This window comes from Pan paniscus, chromosome 4 (genome assembly GCF_029289425.2).
Source record: "Pan paniscus chromosome 4, NHGRI_mPanPan1-v2.0_pri, whole genome shotgun sequence".
Taxonomy (NCBI): Eukaryota; Metazoa; Chordata; class Mammalia; order Primates; family Hominidae; genus Pan; species Pan paniscus.
Genome location: NC_073253.2, coordinates 117,240,049 through 117,259,843, shown reverse-complemented (window position 1 = coordinate 117,259,843; position 19,795 = coordinate 117,240,049). Strand labels below are relative to the sequence as shown.

The 19,795-nt window shown below is 35.3% G+C and overlaps 1 protein-coding gene across 1 annotated transcript in view; it reads right to left on the bottom strand.

Moving 5' to 3' along the window:
* Positions 1-19,795, bottom strand: part of SRFBP1 (serum response factor binding protein 1) — a 72,401-nt gene that overhangs the window by 51,969 nt on the left and 637 nt on the right. Inside the window, exons 2-3 of the mRNA XM_003826702.5 lie at positions 7,939-8,027; positions 6,837-6,909 (exon numbers count right to left, since the gene is read on the bottom strand). Coding sequence (XP_003826750.1) covers positions 6,837-6,909; positions 7,939-8,027 — 162 coding nt within the window. The remainder of the gene's footprint in view (positions 1-6,836; positions 6,910-7,938; positions 8,028-19,795) is intronic.

Here is a 19,795-nt window from a genome sequence, read left to right as displayed (position 1 = left end):
AAAAGTTCTACCTTTTAAAACATTAAATTTGAAGTTATATGGTCTCAGGGCATTGGCTAAGGTGACTGTATAAAATGAAGAACCTTTTTCCTCCTGTTTCTGATACTTAATAAGCAAAAAGAAAAGCTTCTGATTACAGATTCTTCTTAGTAACAGTTCCATAGTATTCCATTTATCTTTAGAGACTCAGAACAACCTCAACACTGTAAACGTGCCAACATGTAAAAAAAAAAAATTGCAGTAGAAGTCACTCAGTCAGCTAGCCAAGCAGCATTCACTATGTATCAGACACATTACTAGGTGTTAGGAACAATTAATTGAGTAAAATAACCCATTTTCTTAAGAAGTTCTGTCTAAGCAGCAAGAATGGCAAGAAAGCAGACTGCTATACCATATGATAGCAGAAACACACACAAAGTAAAAGGGCCTGCATAGAGTAGGTAAGTACTTCTTCTGGGATTAGAGCAGAAGTGCCAGGGAAAGTTTCCTAGAGCAAGTAACATAAGAATTAGGTGTTGAAGGAAGAGTAAATGTTTATTCAGGTGGCAGAGATGTGCTATGTTTAAAATCTCTGATGTAGGCAAGGGGGCCTGAAACTGCTAAGTTTGGGATTCAGTTTAGCTGGTTAAAAAAAAAAAAAAAAAAAAAAAAAAGGTACAGGGTAAGTGGAAGATACAGAAGCAACAAAGAGGCAGCCAGAGTACAGATCACAAAGGGTCTTGTATATCATTCAGGGAAGAAGTCCCATTAGATATGCATTTCAGAAAGGTCACTGGTTAGAGTGCAGAACATGATTTGAAGGCGAGACCAGAGGCAGGAAGTCTATTATGATTTGAATGTGTTTTTAAACGTGCTCATTTTAAAAACACCTAATTCATCATTCCCTTCTTGAAAGAGTTTCTTCACAGTTTCCTAGATACTCTTGGTTCTTTTTCTCCTTCACTGGCTACATTTTTCAGTCTCTTTTACTTATTCTTCTTCAACTTCCTAAAATCGAAATTTTAGTGTGTCTTGAGGCCCTCAGAATAAGATAACATGATTAATCATCCCCATCCCCCCAACCCTGAAAACAACCATAACACCTGGACATACTACCAAAAAGCCCTATCTGAAGATATTAGAGAGTAAATGGAAACAGACTCTGATGGAGGGTCCACCAAGCTTACTTGGAGGAAAGAAGATGGAAAGCTATACAGCACAAGTAGTTATCATTTCTTCAAAGTTTAGCCTAAGGCCAACTGCAATCAGCATGGTTTAGAAACAGTGGCAGAGCTACCCCTGAAAAAATGAATTCAGGATACTTTGTCCGCTGAGAGAGCAGGGTAAGCCCAGAAGGGAGAGAGAAGATATCTCTAAACATCTTAAGTGTTCAGACAAGTAGCAGATTCAAAGCATCTTGCTGAAAGACAAAAGATGTAAACTGAGACTGGAACTGCTAAGAAACATAGTTTAAAGTTAAAACCTAGCCAAGAAAATTCATTCAAACAACCACTTATTCGAAAAAAATAACCAAATCCAGGATCTCTGCGACTTCATAATGTCCAGGGTACAGTCCAAAATTACCCAGCATATGAACAGGAAAGGAAACAGAACATTTTTCTTCTCCATAAGCAAAAATGGCTATTATCACTATCCTTGATGGTGTTCAAAAAAATTGCTCTCAAAAAATGAAAATACTATCAGAGAAATAAATTATTGCAGCAGAGAAATAGAAACAATAAAAACGTTTTAACGGATGTACCCACAGAACATTAATCGCTGGGTGAAAGACTACAGGATATTCACATAGTCTCACAGTATCATTTCACAGATTACTTAGTAACAGCAAACAGAAAAGATACCTTTACAATGGAGAAATCTGGCATATGGCACTTAAATCAAGTGCCAGCACTCAACACTGATAGTAAAGGTACAAACATGGATGTGATACAAAACACTATTATTATATTATAGTATTACAATTTTCTATAGGTTTGAAGGGTTTTCCAAAAAGTTGGAAGGAAAAGTATAAATACAGTATTATTAGAGATTATGAAACACAAAAGAAAGGCTAAAAGGAAGATTATTACACATCAGGGAGGGAAGAATTAAAGTAGCTGTCTTGGGATCTATTCACTTCCTTTACCAGGAGGAAACTCTAGCAAAGGGAGGTGATGCTGTTTAGTCTTCGTGTTAACATGCTGGTAAGCAGTCCCTCTGGTAGATAGGATAATGAGTTTTTGTTAGGAGGAGGGTCCTTATCTGAAGAATGCTCTTAGTAGGCTGTCCCTTGTTAAGGATGCTTACAATAAACAAACCCAGAATTTATGGGTTTATGAAGCCTGGCACACTGGAGAACATCATGTAAGCTATATAACCTTAGGATATTACACGGAGAAGTTTCAAAATGTAAACGCTCTCTGATATGAGGTAATAACCAGACTTCCTCATTTGGAGACTCTGGGCTGGAAAGTACACGTCTGATGTGGAAAGGAAGGACCCTGTGGAATTACATAGTGTCCCAGATCTCTCTCCTTGCTTCTCCTGTCCCCTTTGACTACTTGCACCCTTACAATTATTACTAAAGCTGATTCTAGGTGAGATCTCTAACACGTTGAGTCTGATTTGATAACACGATTATTTGTATTGGCTCACAAATAAAACTCTCAGAAATAATTATAGTGTAAGATTAACGATACTTTTAATACAATTAGTTTCATAGAATAAATGAACAAAATGTTAAGTTGACATAGCTAATTAACACAGTACAGTGTACTTACAGACTTCAATAAGGTATCTTTTACCCTACGGAGAAACTTGTTTAAGCATTCATAGGAAAAAAAAACTTACCAAAGTCACAGTATGTGAAACTATAGAAAAAACTCAGTAACTTTTAAAAAAGCATATATAACCAGAAATATCACAAAATTCTAAACAGTATATGAATACATACAATGATAAACCTCCAATCTAAGGGGTATACACAGCCTAGAATACTTCTGAGCATGTCCTCTAAAATGGGATTCTCCCTAGAGTTGTGGTGAGGTTCAAGTGGTATGATATAGTTATTATATTATTTTGATGATGTATCATTTTACTTAACTTTTATGCCTTTACAGATTATAATCTATACTATTTTTTTCTATTTGTGATCTCCTAATGACAACCACTTAGGAGCAACCTGTGCAGAAGCCTGAGACAAAGTGATCCTAACTGCTGATTGCAAGCTCAAAGGATGATTTTAATAATAGATTTCAGAATGTAAAACTAGGGGAAGAATAGAACAAAAGGAGAAAGAGTTTTAAACTAGAGGAGAAGTAAGAGGTAGCAGGCAGAACAAGGTCTCAAAGAAGAATACATAAATTCTCATCTTAAAGAATATTCAGGATAGGAAGAAGTAACAGCCTTAAGAGAGGAAGAGGTTAAAAAAGAATACAGATAGGCCAGGAGTGGTTGCTCACGCCTGTAATCCCAGTACTATGGGAGGCTGAGGTGGGCGGATCACCTGAGGTCAGGCGTTCGACATGGCAACACCTGGCCAACATGGCAACACCTTGTCTCTACTAAAAATACAAAAGTTAGCCAGGCATGATGGCAGGCAACTGTAGTCCCAGTTACTCAGGAGACTGTGGCAGGAGAATCATTTGAACCCAGGAGGCGGAGGTTACAGTGAGCAGAGATCGGGTCACTGCACTCCAGCATGGGTGACAGAGAGAGACTCCATCTCAAGTAAAAAAAAAAAGAAATACAGATATAGGCTACTGTGTATATTTACCTGTGAGGAATTAAAGGATCTGAAAACACGTTGCACATCTTTCGGTCTTTTTTTCCCTAGATGGCAAGTTTCATGTTTACTAAATTATCTCCTCCAATATCTAGGAAAGTGAGTCTGGATATATCATAGGATGTTCTCAACTTACTGAAGCAGTATACTACAGTGGAGAACATAATTAGCTTTATAATCAGTTATAAGTTGCTCAGTTTCTCTAAGCTTGAGTTTCTTATTCTGTAAGACAGGGATAAAAATGATATCTACCTAGTGAGACAGTAAATATAAAACACATAATATAATGCCTGGCACATAGTAAATGCTCAGTAAAAGCTAGTTGTTACTTTTATTATTGAGTAAGAGACTTGTTGCACATTTTGAGTAATTTCAGTATATGCTTGAATTTTACCATCTCCTTCTCCAGTTAAGTAACTTACTGATCTATAAATGTTGATAGGCTAATTTAACTAACTTTCAAAGAAAAAGAAACTGTTTTAGAAGGCAATATTTCTACTAATATCAAAGTTAAAAGTATGGACATTATTATAGAAAAGGCAGCAAAGATTTGGGTTTCATACACCATAGTCTATAAAATTAGAACCTATGATTTTATAGTGTAAAGATCAAGCCAATTTTTTTTCTTACTTGGCCAGAAAAAGCAAACTCTCATTTCTAAAAATACTCATGATTTCTTCACAAAGAAGTCATCCTGCAACAAAATACCCTATTATTATAGAAAGCAAGAACAGGATAGTATGTCATCAATAAGACTATAAAAATGAAGCAGTATCTGAGCCAAGCAAAAAATTTATCTGGAAAAATAAATGAGCAGAGGTCTTTTCTCCAAATTTAATTGAGATTGAGAGTTTGTTTTGTCATCATTTATTTGATACTCCCAAGTAGGTAATAACCATTTCCTAAGAAAATTACAAATGACCTTTTAATTAAGAAAAATGCTTTATTTGCTTTGTTTAGAAAAGACAACAAAATCTGTAAAAGAACCATAAATAAGGAACAAAATTTGACACGTAAGAACAGCAAATATATAGTCTTTCTAGTATTCATTTTATATTTAAATTCATTCCAGTTTTTAAAAAGCATTACAAAAGAAGTTGAAGTCAAAGTAGCCAACCCAGCCTGCCCTAACTCCTGCCACAAACTCAAGACATATATATACTATGAATTTTATGAATTTTATGAATTCAAGGAATACATAGGCTATGAATTTGGCTTTCTATGATGCAACCATTCCATTGCGTAATCACAGGGAAAAATAGAACACAAATCAAACCAAACCAAACCAAACCACGGTAGTGATGTGGTAATCTTGTAAACCTACAAACTTTATCACTGAATCAGATTTCCCTTTGCTGATGAGATTCAAAACAAGAAACAGAAAACAGGCTTTACATTTAGATCAAAAAGGACAACTTTTCTTTCTAATTAATCAAATGTATCATTGAAATTTACAAAAGGGAAGTATTCTAAAGATTGAGTATCTTTTGTTCTCAAACTCTTCATATACCACATACAAGTTATTATATATAACAAACCATGGAAAGAATGTAGTGTGTGTGTATGTATATATTTTTTATATATATAAAAAATTTTACAAATTCCAGTTTATTCCAGTTTTTAAACAGTATTACAAAAGAAGTTAAAGTCAGAGTAGCCAACTATACATTGTATGTGTGTGTGTGTGTATATATATATATATATATACACATATATACACATGCATACACACACACACTGCATTCTTTCCATGGTAAAATAAAATCAGCAATTATATAGTAGCTCAAAGCCTCTGAATAATTTAAGACTACAAAAATGACTATTCAGAAGAAATTACAGGGAAAAATTTAGGTAGGCAATGTAATTTAGTAAGAACCTTGGTTAAGAGAAAGTGAAAGAGATAAATTGTAACTTCCTATTTTATTGCTATTCTCAAGACAAAATCTCTAAAGATTTTATTTCTCATAGGAATATCATTTTAAAAAGGTATATGAAAAAACTAAATAATCTGCAAACCACAGAGACACAAATGATCACTGACAGTCAAATACAGAAGACTTTTTTTTCCTGAAGGACTGAATAAAAAGGGAATTATAACTTTGAGAAATAAAAGTTATATCAGATGGATTCCATGAATTTTATAATAGTGTGCAGCAGAGGGAAGGAAGAACACAAGAAACAAATATACTTCATATCAAAGAGTCGTTTCCTAGATGTTTTTATTCAGATTAACTGGGATAACTTTGTCCTATTAAACACTTTACTATCCCTTTAAAAGGAAGAAAGGCTGAGAATCTTTGATAACCTAACTCAATTAAAATATTGTTAGAGAGTTTTCTTTCTCTTTTACTTAATTCAAAACTTGAAAGTTATACCAAAATATAATAGGCAAACATGCATGCAAAATGACCCTGCAATTAAGAAAATTGCTGGGACCAAATGTTGTTTTTAAGTTCTACAGTAAAACAGTCTCCCAGACATTTAATGTCATGTCATTTGGTAAATGAAAGTTTCCTCAAAGTAAGAGCAGCAAGAAGACCTAAAAATTATGCTAGTGAAGAGTCTGACTGAAAAAAAACCCAAAAATATGGGATCACATTGGTCTAACACTAATTTTATTTGAAGTTACTACAGAACTGAATAAAATGCTGATACCAATACATAAAAATTTATTGAGCTGGCAACAAGGAAAGCATGATGTCAGCTACCAATATCACCATCCACATTCCCAAATAGCATGAAGACTTTAATTCTTGAACTGACTTCGTGCTAAAGTTACAGTAAAAATAAAAACCTGAGGCATGAGGCATTATTAAACATAGATGAATTTAGTTTGGCACAATTTTGACTCAAATTAGCCTAGCACTTTAACAAATTCAGTCAAAAACAGAAAAATGCAAGCTTAAATGTTACAATTTTCTAAATGTGCTACATTCTTCACCAAACAGACTGATACAAGATGTCTTAGGCAACTCTCGGGAATATTCAAATAAGCAATACCACACACAAACAAAATGCAGGATAACAGGATACTCAGAAACATACACACATACACACCCACACAAGTCCTTACCTTCATGGCATGGATTTCTTCCAGCAATCGTTGCGCCCGTCTTTGGTTTTTTAACAGTGCATCTTCAGTACCCCTGCAAAAAATACATTACGATATGTAGCCAGGCAAAGCATTAATTTTAGAGTCATAGTGTAATGGATAATCACTTCATTTCTTTTTAGAAAAGCGTAATAAATCTCTAAATAACAAACACGCCACTATCCTACACTGTCCATTTCCCCCACTCCCAAAACACACCTCAATTTACTAACCAAACCCCTATGTTGGAAAATGGCAAAAATAAGTACTGTCTTGCCATTGTACTAATGACTATTACTTTTGATAGTTTGCCTTCTCTAGTTCCTTAATAACACTTTTTTAAATCAATCAATCGTACATTGTATTTAATGTAATATAAATGTCATAATTTACAATTAGAGTTTGACTATAATTTTATCAAATGAAAATTTGCTCTCTGGCATTTAAGGAAAAAATAAAGAAGGGCTATATTTTGACATATTTATGAAAGGAAATTAATCAGGAACAAAACATACTTGAAGGCTAAGTATTCATGCTTACATCATAAGAAGAACTATAAATAAAATACTTTTTCACTAACACTAGTGATACTGAAAATACAAAATATTGTATTTTTCCAAAAAATTACATGGAACACAATGTTCTAATAAACACTTTCATAAGGTACTGAAGATTTCAAATTACTTAGCAATTCAAGAAAAAATGTGATATAAAATCTTCAAAACTGATTCTTAAGGTATTACTAGATTTGTTAAGCTGTATCAGTATCTTAAAATAACTTCTGATAACACAAAACACACAAGCCCAAGGGAATTGCATTCTAAAAAGACCAAAAGAGAGTTTTGCAAAAGCAGCAAAAAAATTCATCCTGTATCTTGAGCAATAATGGTCCAAACCATAGAAGGGCATGCTGACACAGCACATTCTATCTCACTCACATCATCTCCGCATACAAAACAAAAATGGTGTATAAGTAAGACATTTAATTACTTCTCTATATCCCACCCTAAACATTTTAAAGTATCAAATAAAAACAACTTTTGACATTTTATTAGTCACAAGATCATTACTTTAAATGACTAACTTTTTTGACTTCAGTCGGCCAACACTCCTGACAAGTTTTCGGATAACTAAAACTCGAATTCTCTTCACTTCTTTTCTCATCTTCACAACCTTTGAAGAATAAAGCAATAATTAGAAGAAAGGCACTTACTTCAGGAACAAACACACTTTATTTTGAGTCTTAATATTTGAGACTTAGTCTACCACTTTAACTACTTTTTTTGTCTAACTATATTCGTAGCTTGATGAAATCAAACCTCTTCCATAAATAGTGAAGGAATAAATCAACAGTCTAAAAATGTGTCTGAGAGCTTAAGAAAAACAAGTTATAATTTTTTAAAAAGTCACAGTATTACCCGAAATAAGTATTTTAATGTTACACTTATATCTTGCTGGGCTTGGAATATAATAAACAGTGAGTTCCCTGAAATCACAGCCTGTCATATTCATCTTTGTATTCCCACCGTTAAAACAAAGCCTCACTCATAATGGTAGGAATTTAATTTGTTGAATGACTATTTTAATTAGGAAATTAGCTTTTAACTAGCAATTTATTTTACATATTTATAAAACAAATCTTTCATTATTTTTAGTAACAAATTATTTCAAGTATAATTTTAAAAGAAGATCCACAAACACAAGGGCATTGTGTGCAAGCATATGTGCATGTAAACATAAATGCCCCCCCCACACACATGCACACACATACAAATACATAATTTAAATCACCCTACTAGAGAACAATGTTTAACTCTAAGAACAAAAAGCAGAGCTATAGGCCAAGAAATGGAAATTATAGTTATAAAAAATACACATTATAACAGCTTTCAGTGCAATGGCATGTAATTACGGAGTTTATATTTCATCTATCAGTTAGGAGGCATACATCTTAAAAATTACTCCTGGAATGTCCTTCTTCCCCTTCTTCACTTTAGGAACTACATAAAATTCAGGTTCAGATATAGTCATTCCAGTGAAACCTTCAATGACTTCTTCAGTTAAGGATAACCACTCCATCCCTGGGGTCCCCACTATACAGATTCTGTCATTAAAGCATCTACCTCACTGCACTGTTACTAATGGCTCATGTGGCTGTCTTTTTCTATAGACAGCAAGCTCCTAGAAAACAGGAGTCTTGTAATATTTATATAGTGTTTTCTTTGTCCTGCAAGAGTGCCTGGCACACAAAATTCCTCAAATTCTTCTTGCCAAAATAACATTATCAACATCATCCTGTTTCTTTAAGGCTCTTCCATTTAATTAATATCTTCTCTTACCCTTCATGTCATTCACTCCCTTATTCACTGAAGATATTAGCAACCAACTTACAATTTCTTTACACCCTAAGTTCTGCCATCATTCTGTGTAACTTACATGTCCACTTGAATAGCCCATCTGATAATTATATCTTCACTTCTTTACTTATTTTCTAAAGACCTAATCTATTCTATCTCAGCCATCCACTTCCATGGCCACACTGTCAACCTTGTCATCACTCATAATATTCAATTTCTAAAACCATTAATTCAAATATTCCACACTGTGATCACAACCTCTATCAGCTTGCTTGTTCAACTCCACCCACCACAACCATCTTTGACTTCATTAGGACCACCAATCCACTGACTCCTACACTTAATGTTCCTCTTTTTATGCAGTTTAGATACATGATAACATCTGCCAATTTCTTAAACTCCTGTCCTTCTGGTGAGGAAACCATAGTCCTGAATGAAAAAAACACTCTGAGTTCTTCATTGTCATATGCCAACAGCAAATACTTGTAACATTCTGTCTACTATAAATTCATCATAATTAACCTCAAGTGGACCCCCATTCTTCCTAGCCATCCTATATTTTTCTGTTCAGTTCACTCTACAATGCCTGTTTTAAGCTTTTGCCTACTCTCCTAAATCCTCTAGTCTCCGTCCTCCTTTCTCTCTTTCAATCGTGTGGAGAAAATAATTATCAGTTGGGAACCATCATTTTTCTTCTACCATGAATGCAAATGTACTTCCATGACCCATCTTCCTTTATGAATAAAGTTACAATATAAGAAATACCACTACACATATCTGAGTTTATCTTTTAACTGTCTTTTAGAGCCCATTCTCTTCTGCCTTCCTAGAACCTCTACTATGGATTATCCCTTTACCATAGCATTGTCATTCTCTTCCTTTTAATGCACTTGTTTCCCACTGATTTTTAAACATGATTGAGTCATTTTCATTAGAGACTAAATAAACATCCTCATTACATAGTTCACTAGGACCACTCCCTCTTCAGTTGTGTGGAGAACTAAGCTTTTAGAAAGAGACGTCCAAACTCAGTATCTCTATTTCTGCATGCCACACAAATCCAGTTTGATTTTCATCCTCATCGGTCTACTAAAAGATGTCACTAAGGACACCAATGAATTCCAAAAAAGCCCCTGAAATCCAATAAAAATTTGACATTTTTGACCACTTTCTCTTTCTTCAAACATTCTTCCCTTGGTTTTCCAAGATAGTTTTCTTCTTTCCTTTCTACTCACTCTAGTTTTATTCTTTCCTTTCTACTCACTCTATTTTGATCTTCTTTGAAAATTCATCCACCTCTACCCAGTCATAAAATGTTAAGAGTTGAAGGGGCAGTCCCAAGCCAGTGTTTCTTTTCACAATACATTATTTAGCCTTAAGAGATCTTATGTGTGCATATTTAATTTGCCACCTAAACAAAGAGGAGTCAAACATTTTGCCTTCAGCTGAGATCACTCCTTTTAGCTTCAAGCCCAAATGTGCAACTTCCTGCTTGACATTTCTTTCTGAGTGCGCTCAAAATCACCTCAAATTCACACCTAAATTCATGTTTTTCACCTCCAATAAAACCCTTCCCTTCTTTTGTGGGGAGGAGGGGTTTCATATGTCAGAGAATGGAACAATCCTTTTAGTTACACACCTAAAGGTCTTTAGAGGTAGCTCTCTTAATCCTTCACAATGAATCTCCAAGTCCTATTAATCTTAAATCCTAATTATCTTTCAAATTGTACCACTTTTTTCCCTATCTTGACCTTTTTGCAATCTTGGCTGAGTTACTGTTAACCGGTTTCTCCACACCTGTTCTTCTTGCCTCTCTCCAATCAGTTATCCACAATGCCATCACAATAAAATTTTTTAAAGTATATATCCAATGTCGCACCTTTATGTAACTCTCTTTAACGGTCTCCAATTGCTCTCAGAAGAATCACATTGGCCTTTCAGTCCCCTGTCCTCACCATGCTCACGTCTACTACAAAGCCTTTACACCTACCATTTCCACTGGTCAGAATGTTCTTTTTACCCATGTCAACTTGTTAACATCTATTCATCCTGATTTTGGACCAATTGTCATTTCTGTGAAGTCTTTTTTGGCTTCCCTGAGAGGGTCACAAGTACCTTTAATTGGTAACTTAATACTTTACTTTTAATCTGATTATTTTTAATGTGTCTTTCCCCAGTAGGTTATAAATTCTGTGAAGTTGATCAAGTATCTGGTTTTATTCAACACTGCATCTTAACACCTAACATAGTGCATGGCACACAGTATGTGTCCAATAAATATTGGTTAAATAAATGACCAGAAATGTAGCAATACACACTGTCTATTCACTGTTTCAAATGCATAATATATTTTAAAAATGCACAGTAATCAGGTTTCTTTCCCGCTAGATAAGTTAACCTCTTAGGAATTTGTTTCAAAGACCCATTTAGAAAAAAAAATCATACTTTGCATAAATGAAAAGGCACACAGACAAGGCTTAAGGAAAAAAAAAAAGAACTGCCACGTTGCATAAACAGAATTATACAGTGTCATGATACATTTTTTAAAGTTAAGTTATTCATAAAATAAACTAATAGCAAGCGATGAACTGCACATTAAAATATATTAACAAATGTTTCTAATTGCTGAACTTTGCAGGTGCATGAAATGATAATATACCATTTGCTAACCACTGTTAACTAAACTAATAAACTGCAGTGGGCAGAGTTGGTCCTTGGTTACATTCCAATCATAACAAAGCTCGTCTCCAATTTTAAAATTCCAATTTAAGAAATACTATGTTTGTCATTAATGGATAAGGGAATTCTAAAAGCAAAAGGAATACCTCATATACTTAAGACTTAGGTTTCCCCAAGCACTTAGATTTTTGCAATATGATGACAAATATAATCTTTAAGTTAGGATTTAAAAGGCTGCCAATTTATTTGTCACCCAGGAATTGTAAAGTTGGCTGACAACCCAGAAGTCAATGAACAGGCCTAACACACCAATACTGCCAGAAGTCCAAGTGCACTGCTTAATGGCAGTACATTTTGGCAAAACTCTAACCAAAAGCAAGAACTATCATTGTTAGATTTGTAAAAACAGTATGATTATTGTTTGGGACAGAAAGAACAGAGGAATAGTGTGAGCACAGAGAAAACAGAGGCATAGAAATGTAAATAAAATATGCTGACACAGAAGAAAGAAAATGAAAAAGAAGTAGAAGGAATGGGTCTGAAGACAGAAATTGAAGGGAAAATCTGAGGCCATCACCAACAAGACTGATTAAGCCAAGCCGAGGGTCTTCCAAACAGCAAGAGAACGCATTTAAGACAATCTATAAGATCTGAAGAAAAAGAATTAAGACTTACATACCCAGTGAATATATATGTACTGACAGTGAAGTATCGCCTAGAAATTAGACATACAGAAGCCTTTAAAGTTAACCTGGCAAAATCTAAACATAGGGCATCTCTTGCATAGACAGTATAAAAATACTATAAATAAAGTGGAAGTCTAATATAGCTATTTGAGAAAAGACCATGTGAGATGACTCAGAAGAGTCAACATAAACACAGGAAAGGAAACCACAGAGAGGCAAAAGTTGGCAGTGTCCAGCTCAAGGAAATTCCAAAGAAAGGGTTCCCCAGCTCAGAGACTTGAGAAATCTAATCTGTTCTGGAATAACTCAATTATGGGAACAGACGCATCACAGTTCAACATGAATCATGCAACTAAAACCCCTTTCTGTATTTCTACATAACAAGCAGCTGATGGTCAGTATACAGGAAAAGAATGTGTTTTACAGTGTGAGCATTTATTATGTATATTAGACACGTTTTTTAATAAACTAGCTTTCTCATTCACACAATCTCTTATACACTTAGGTTTAACATGAATTCGCTTTTTAGAGAATGAGCTCTATTTCTGGGGTAACAATGACAGCAAGTTTCTGATATACAAAGCAGACAGGAGACTTTGGTCCAAAGACAAAATTAAATGCTACTTGAATTGACTTTTGGCTGGCTATGGGATAGCTGGCTAACCAGTTAGCCTCTGATAATTCACCAACTTTACCATGATTTTGAGTTAGCCTGTAACAAAAATCTATAGTTATTAGAAAATAGTTATTCTAAGAGCTAGTATTGTTCCAGGGGAACTTGCAGTGTTAAGAAAAATCTAAGTATATCTGTGTTTCTAAGAATACTAATACTTCTGCTTATTCATTAATTACCTATCAGATTAGTAAATACAAAAAAACTATGACAACACATTCTTTGTATGAAGTTGTGAGGAAACAGACAAATACACTGCTGGTAGAAATGCAAACTGATTTACTCCTTTGGGGGAAACCATGCTGTACTTTAACAAAAGTCCTACTTCTAGGAATCTATTCAGAAGACACATTCTCAACAATAGGAAAAGGCTACACACAAGATTATTCATTGCATCATTTTAACAAAATGTAGCATGAGAGAGAAAATAACATATATAAATAAAGCATATAGCAATGTAGTATTTTAAATCAATGCAAAAGATCTGTAGGTATTACATGGATAAAACCTGAAAAGTAACATTTGGTGAATAAAATACAGTAGTCCCCCCCTACCAACAATTTTGTTGTCAGCAGTTTCAGTTACCCGCGGTTAGCCAAAATTCCAAATATAAATAACTCATAAATTTTAAATTGTGCACCACTCTGAGTAGCATAATGAAATCTCTCACTATACTACTCCATCCCACACGGGATGTAAATCATACATCCAGTGTATTTCTGCTGTATCCGTTACCTGCCCATTACTGTACAGAAAATAATAATAATAATAATAATAACAGAGTTTGGTACTATCTGAGGTTTTAAGCATACACTGGGGCTCTTGGAACATAACCCCCATGGATAAAGGGAGACTACCACAATTTATAATTTGTAAAACGATATGCAGTTTAAAAGTATACAACACAATACTATACACTGGGTATAGATATGTATGTTACTAAAATTGTGAAAAATATAGAAGAGAAAAACACACACCAAGAGGAATAATTACCTCTGAGGTAGAAAAGAAGATGGGTGGAATTAAACATTAAGATATAGCAAAACACTGACATTTCCTAAACATAGGAAGTAGATTATAAGAAGATCTGTTACATTATTTTCCATACGTTTGAAGTAATTCATAGTTAACAAAATTATTGGGTTTCTTGTCTTTGTTCGAAACAAGGTCTGGCTCTATTGCCCAGGCTGGAGAGCAGTTGAGTGATCTCGACTCATCACAACCTCCATCCCCCTCCCGGGCTCAAGCCATCTTCCCACCTTAGCCTCCCAAGTAGCTGGGACTACAGGCACGTACTACCATGTTTGGCTAATTTTTCTGTATTTTTTGTAGAGACGGGGTTTCACCACATCGCCCAGGCTGGTCTCAAACTCATGAGCTCAAGTGATCTGCCGGCCTCAGCCTCCCAAAGTGCTGGGATTACAGAGTGAGGCACTGCACCTGGCCAAAATTATTTTTGTATAAAGAGGACCCTAATTTTATCATATGGATGATAACTTATTGTTGATTTTACTTTTTATTTCTGATGAGCAACAATTTTTTAAAATACCTAGAGTGCTCAGTGATTATCTACGATTTAACCATTATTGGGCATATGCTGCCACCTAGCAAAACTTCCCAGAATAGTTTAATAACTAAACACAAATTGGTTCTTACGGAAAGGCCCTAATTTAATATTTCAGAAAAAAATTATTAAAAAGTACTATGCACCTAATCATGACACAAGTGTTTTGTAACTTCATAAGCGCATACAAACGTGGTTCTTGACATTCTTATGTTTTACAATATGTGGAGGAAACTCATTTTGTTCTTTGGCACTTTAGTTTCTACCTTTACTGTCTTACATGAAATGAAAAGCAATTTTCTAATGGGCTTAATGGTAATGTGCTATCAAACAATAAAATAGGCCGGGCGTGGTGGCTCATGCCTGCAATCCCAGCACTCTGGGAGGCTGAGGCAGGCGGATCACGAGGTCAGGAGATCAAGACCATCCTGACTAACACGGTGAAACCCTGTCTCTACTAAAAATACAAAAAAAAAAAAAAAAAATTAGCTGGGCGTGATGGTGGACGCCTGTAGTCCCAGTTAGTCGGGAGGCTGAGGCAGAAGAATGGCGTGAACCCAGGAGGTGGAGCTTTCAGTGAGCCGAGATCCTGCCACTGCACTCCAGCCTGGGCGACAGAGCGAGACTCCATCTCAAAAAAAAATAAAAAATAAAAAATAAAAAATAAAAATAAAATGTCAGTTGTACATATAGGCCTTTGGCCTTCCTATGAAATTAAAGCACTCCATCAGATTGCTACACCTCCTAAATCTGATTTTTACATATCACTGCTGCCTAAATTTTAGAAAACAGATGACTTGAGAAAATCTAGCTCTAGTTTTGCAAATTATTTACGCACTAAATGCTATGGCACTGTTGTTTTCAATTGTGCATTTCTCCTCTAGTTCTAATGGAAAGGGAGGAAAAAAAGCATTTAGGAGATTTTCCCTCTCATTTGAACATTAGTTGACAGTTATGCTATCCATGCTTTCATCTGCCCATTATATACCTACTTCTTATTACCTGTAGACAAGGTACTGTGCTGGAGGTTAGGGAAGCTGCTATAAAAGCAATTAAAAATTCTCTCTTCAAAGTACCAAAAATATGCAATAAGTAATCATCAAGATAGAGTAAAAAGTGATGGTTTATTTTTTAGAAGAGTAAAGATAAATTTTTACTTTACTTCGCAAGAATAACAACAAACTTTAATCTTAATCTCTTTCCAACATACTTAGTATTGGAAGTTCTGGCCGGGGTAATCAGGCAAGAGAAAGAAATAAAGGTATTCAAATAGGAAGAGAGGAAGTCAAACTGTCTCTATTTGCAGATGACATGACTGTATATCTAGAAAACCCCATTGTTTCAGCCCCAAATCTCCTTAAGCTGATAAGCAACTTCAGCAAAGTCTCAGGATACAAAATCAATGTGCAAAAATCACAAGCATTCCCATACACCAATAATAGACAAACAGAGAGCCAAATCATGAGTGAACTCCCGATTCACAATTGCACAAAGAGAATAAAATGCCTAGAAATACAACTTACAGGGATGTGAAGGACCTCTTCAAGAACTACAAACCACTGCTCAAGGAAATAAGAGAGGACACATACAAATGGAAAAACATTCCATGCTCATAGATAGGAAGAATCAATATCGTGAAAACAGCCATACTGCCCAAAGTAATTTATAGATTTAAAGCTATCCCCATCAAGCTACCATTGACTTTCTTCACAGGATTGGAAAAAACTACTTTAAAGTTCATATTGAATCAAAAAAGAGCCTGCATAGCCAAGACAATCCTAAGTAAAAGGGACAAAGCTGGAGGCATCATGCTACCTGACTTCAAACTATAATACAAGGCTATAGTAACCCAAACAGCATGGTACTGGTACCAAAACAGACATATAGACCAATGGAACAGAACAGAGGCCTCAGAAACAACACCACACATCTACAAACATCTGATCTTTGACAGACCTGACAAAAACAAGCAATGGGGAAATGATTCCCTATTTAATAGATGGTGTTGGGAAAACTGGGTAGCCATATGCAGAAAACTGAAACTGGACCCCTTCCTTACACCTTATACAAAAATTAACTCAAGATGGATTAAAGACTTAAACATAAGACCTAAAACCATAAAAACCCTAGAAGAAAACCTAGGCAATACCATTCAGGACATAGGCATGGACAAAGACTACATGACTAAAACACCAAAAGCAATGGCAACAAAAGCCAAAAATGACAAATGGGATCTAATTAAACTAAAGAGCTTCTTCACAGCAAAAGCAACTATCATCAGAGTGAACATGCAACCTACAGAATGGGAGAAAATTTTTGCAATCTATCCATCGGACAAAGGGTTAATGTCCAAAATCTACAAAGAACTTAAACAAATTTACAAGAAAAAAACAACCCCATCAAAAAGTGGGCAAAGGATATGAACAGACATTTCTCAAAAGAAGTCATTTATGCAGCCAACAAATATATGAAAAAATGCTCATCATCACTGGTCATTAGAGATATGCAAATCCAAACCACAATGAGATACCATCTCACGCCAGTTAGAATGGCGATCATTAAAAAGTCAGGAAACAACAGATGCTGGAGAGGATGTGAAGAAACAGGAACGCTTTTACACTGTTGGTGGGAGTGTAAATTAGTTCAACCATAGTGGAAGACAGTGTGGTGATTCCTCAAGGATCTAGCAATAGAAATACCATTTGACCCAGCAATCCCATTATTGGCTATATACCCAAGGATTATAAATCATTCTACTACAAAGGCACATGCACATGTATGTTTATTGTGGCACTGTTTACAACAGCAAAGACTTTGAACCAACCCAAATGCCCATCAATGATAGACTGGATAATGAAAATGTGGCACACATACACCATGGAATACTATGCAGCCATAAAAAATGATGAGTTCATGTCCTTTGCAGGGACATGGATGATGCTGGAAACCATCATTCTCTGCAAAGCAACACAAGAACAGAAAACCAAACACTGCATGTTCTCACTCACAAGTTGGAGTTGAACAATGAGAACACATGGACACAGGGAAGGGAACATCACACACCAAGGCCTGTCGGGTGGGGGGAAAGGGGGAGGGAAAGCATTAGGAGAAATACCTAATGTAGACGACAGGTTAATGGGTGCAGTAAACCACCATGGCACATGTATACCTATGTAACAAACTTGCACGTTCTGCACATGTACCCCAGAACTTAAAGTATACATATAAAAAAAAAAAGATTAAAGTTTGAGAAGAGTCAATGTAAGTAGTTGGGAAGCTAGTACAGTAGCTGTACTAGGATTCTAGTGGTGATGGAAAAGAAGTGAAAAGATTGAAAGCGAATTCAAATTATTTTTCAGATACATTTCCTCCTTGAAGAAGTTAATTCATTTCTTCTGCCTATTTTCTGAGATAGTTTCTTTTAATTTCTATGAGGTATTTCCTATTAAGGGCATTAGCCCTTTGTCATATTTGCTGTATTTTTTTTCTAGTTGTTGTCATTTTTCTTTTCTTTGGTAGGTTATTCAATTTTTATGTAGATAAATCTCTCTTTCCTTTTGTGGGTTTTTTTTCCCACTAATTTTAAATTATAATATCCTCCATCATCTCCACTTTTTTCTGTCCTTTTTATCTCCTTCACATTAGAACACACTAGACTTCAGTGGTGGATGTGTGTAGTTCCTGCTTTCATAAATTCATTTAATCACCTAGTAAACATATGTGCTACACATGATAGACACATAAACACAGGAAGACAGAAACAGTTACATAAGTGTTTCCAGAGGAGAAAGCAATCTGGGTGCACAAAGAATAGACACCTAACCCAGACCGAGAGGAGTTAATGAAGGTTTCCTAAAGGTCAAATTTTAACTGTTTTGAAGAAGAACAAAAGTTAGCTAAGTGTTAAAAGACTCTTTAATGACTCATCTCCTGTCATTTCCATCATCAAAGTCATTACAAAATTTGATATGAAGCTCCCTGGGGTTGAAATCCCAGGGACATTACTCTGATCTTTCATACATCACAGGTAACCTAATGCAAAATAGCCCACCAAACGCTTTCTGGCACAAAGCATAAGCTTAATGTATGTTTATGAGTAAATAGTGACTGCTTTCAGCTTCCCTCTTCAGCATATCCTGTAGTCCACTGTCAACTGAAATCCTGACTCGTTAATCTGGCAGCAGAGAATATATTTCAGTTTTATTTCCTTCTTCATCTCACAAGTTCCCATCAGTGAAGAGTTACCTATCCCTGTATTACCCACGGGTTCTTCTGCTACTAGCCCTTTCCTGTTTATACCAGTCCCTCTGCCTGGAATGACTTCTTCCCCTTTCCTGAATCACTGACTGCAATTCCTGTGCAAGATCCCTAAAGACCAAGGACAAGTATCACCCACTTCATTTTGCCGCCTTTGGAAACTTTTCTGCATTACTAGGTTTTGGGGGCATTCTTCACACATTGTTCTGTAACACAGGTGAGTGTTGCTTAGCTGTCTTACTTGAGTATAGGTTACTAGAAAATATGAAATATCCCTTACACTACTGTGTATAATCTAAACAGTGACTTGCTCATAAACGGGATAAAGAATTTCCTTTCTGTATCTAACTGTGAGGTCCTTACTCGATCCTTATGTTTCCAGCTTACTTTAAGACTTTGGATGACATTACTTTGTTGAATAGAAGCAGAAACCAAAGGGGGATAAGTGGTAGAAATGGTATTTTGTCGACACCGCACACTATGGAAGTGACGGTGGTGAGAACAAATGTCTGATGAGAATGGACTGAAAAAGCAGAAAAAAGAATTGAGGATAGCAAGTATAAACAGCTCTTTATTGAAGTTCTGCTGTAAACGGAAGCAAAGAAATAGGACACTAACTGGAAGAGGAAACGAAGTACTGAGCATACAGTCTCATTCAAGACCACCAATTTCTTAGAAGCTACAGCTCTTACTTTCTCTCTTCATTTTCGACAGGCAATAAAGAG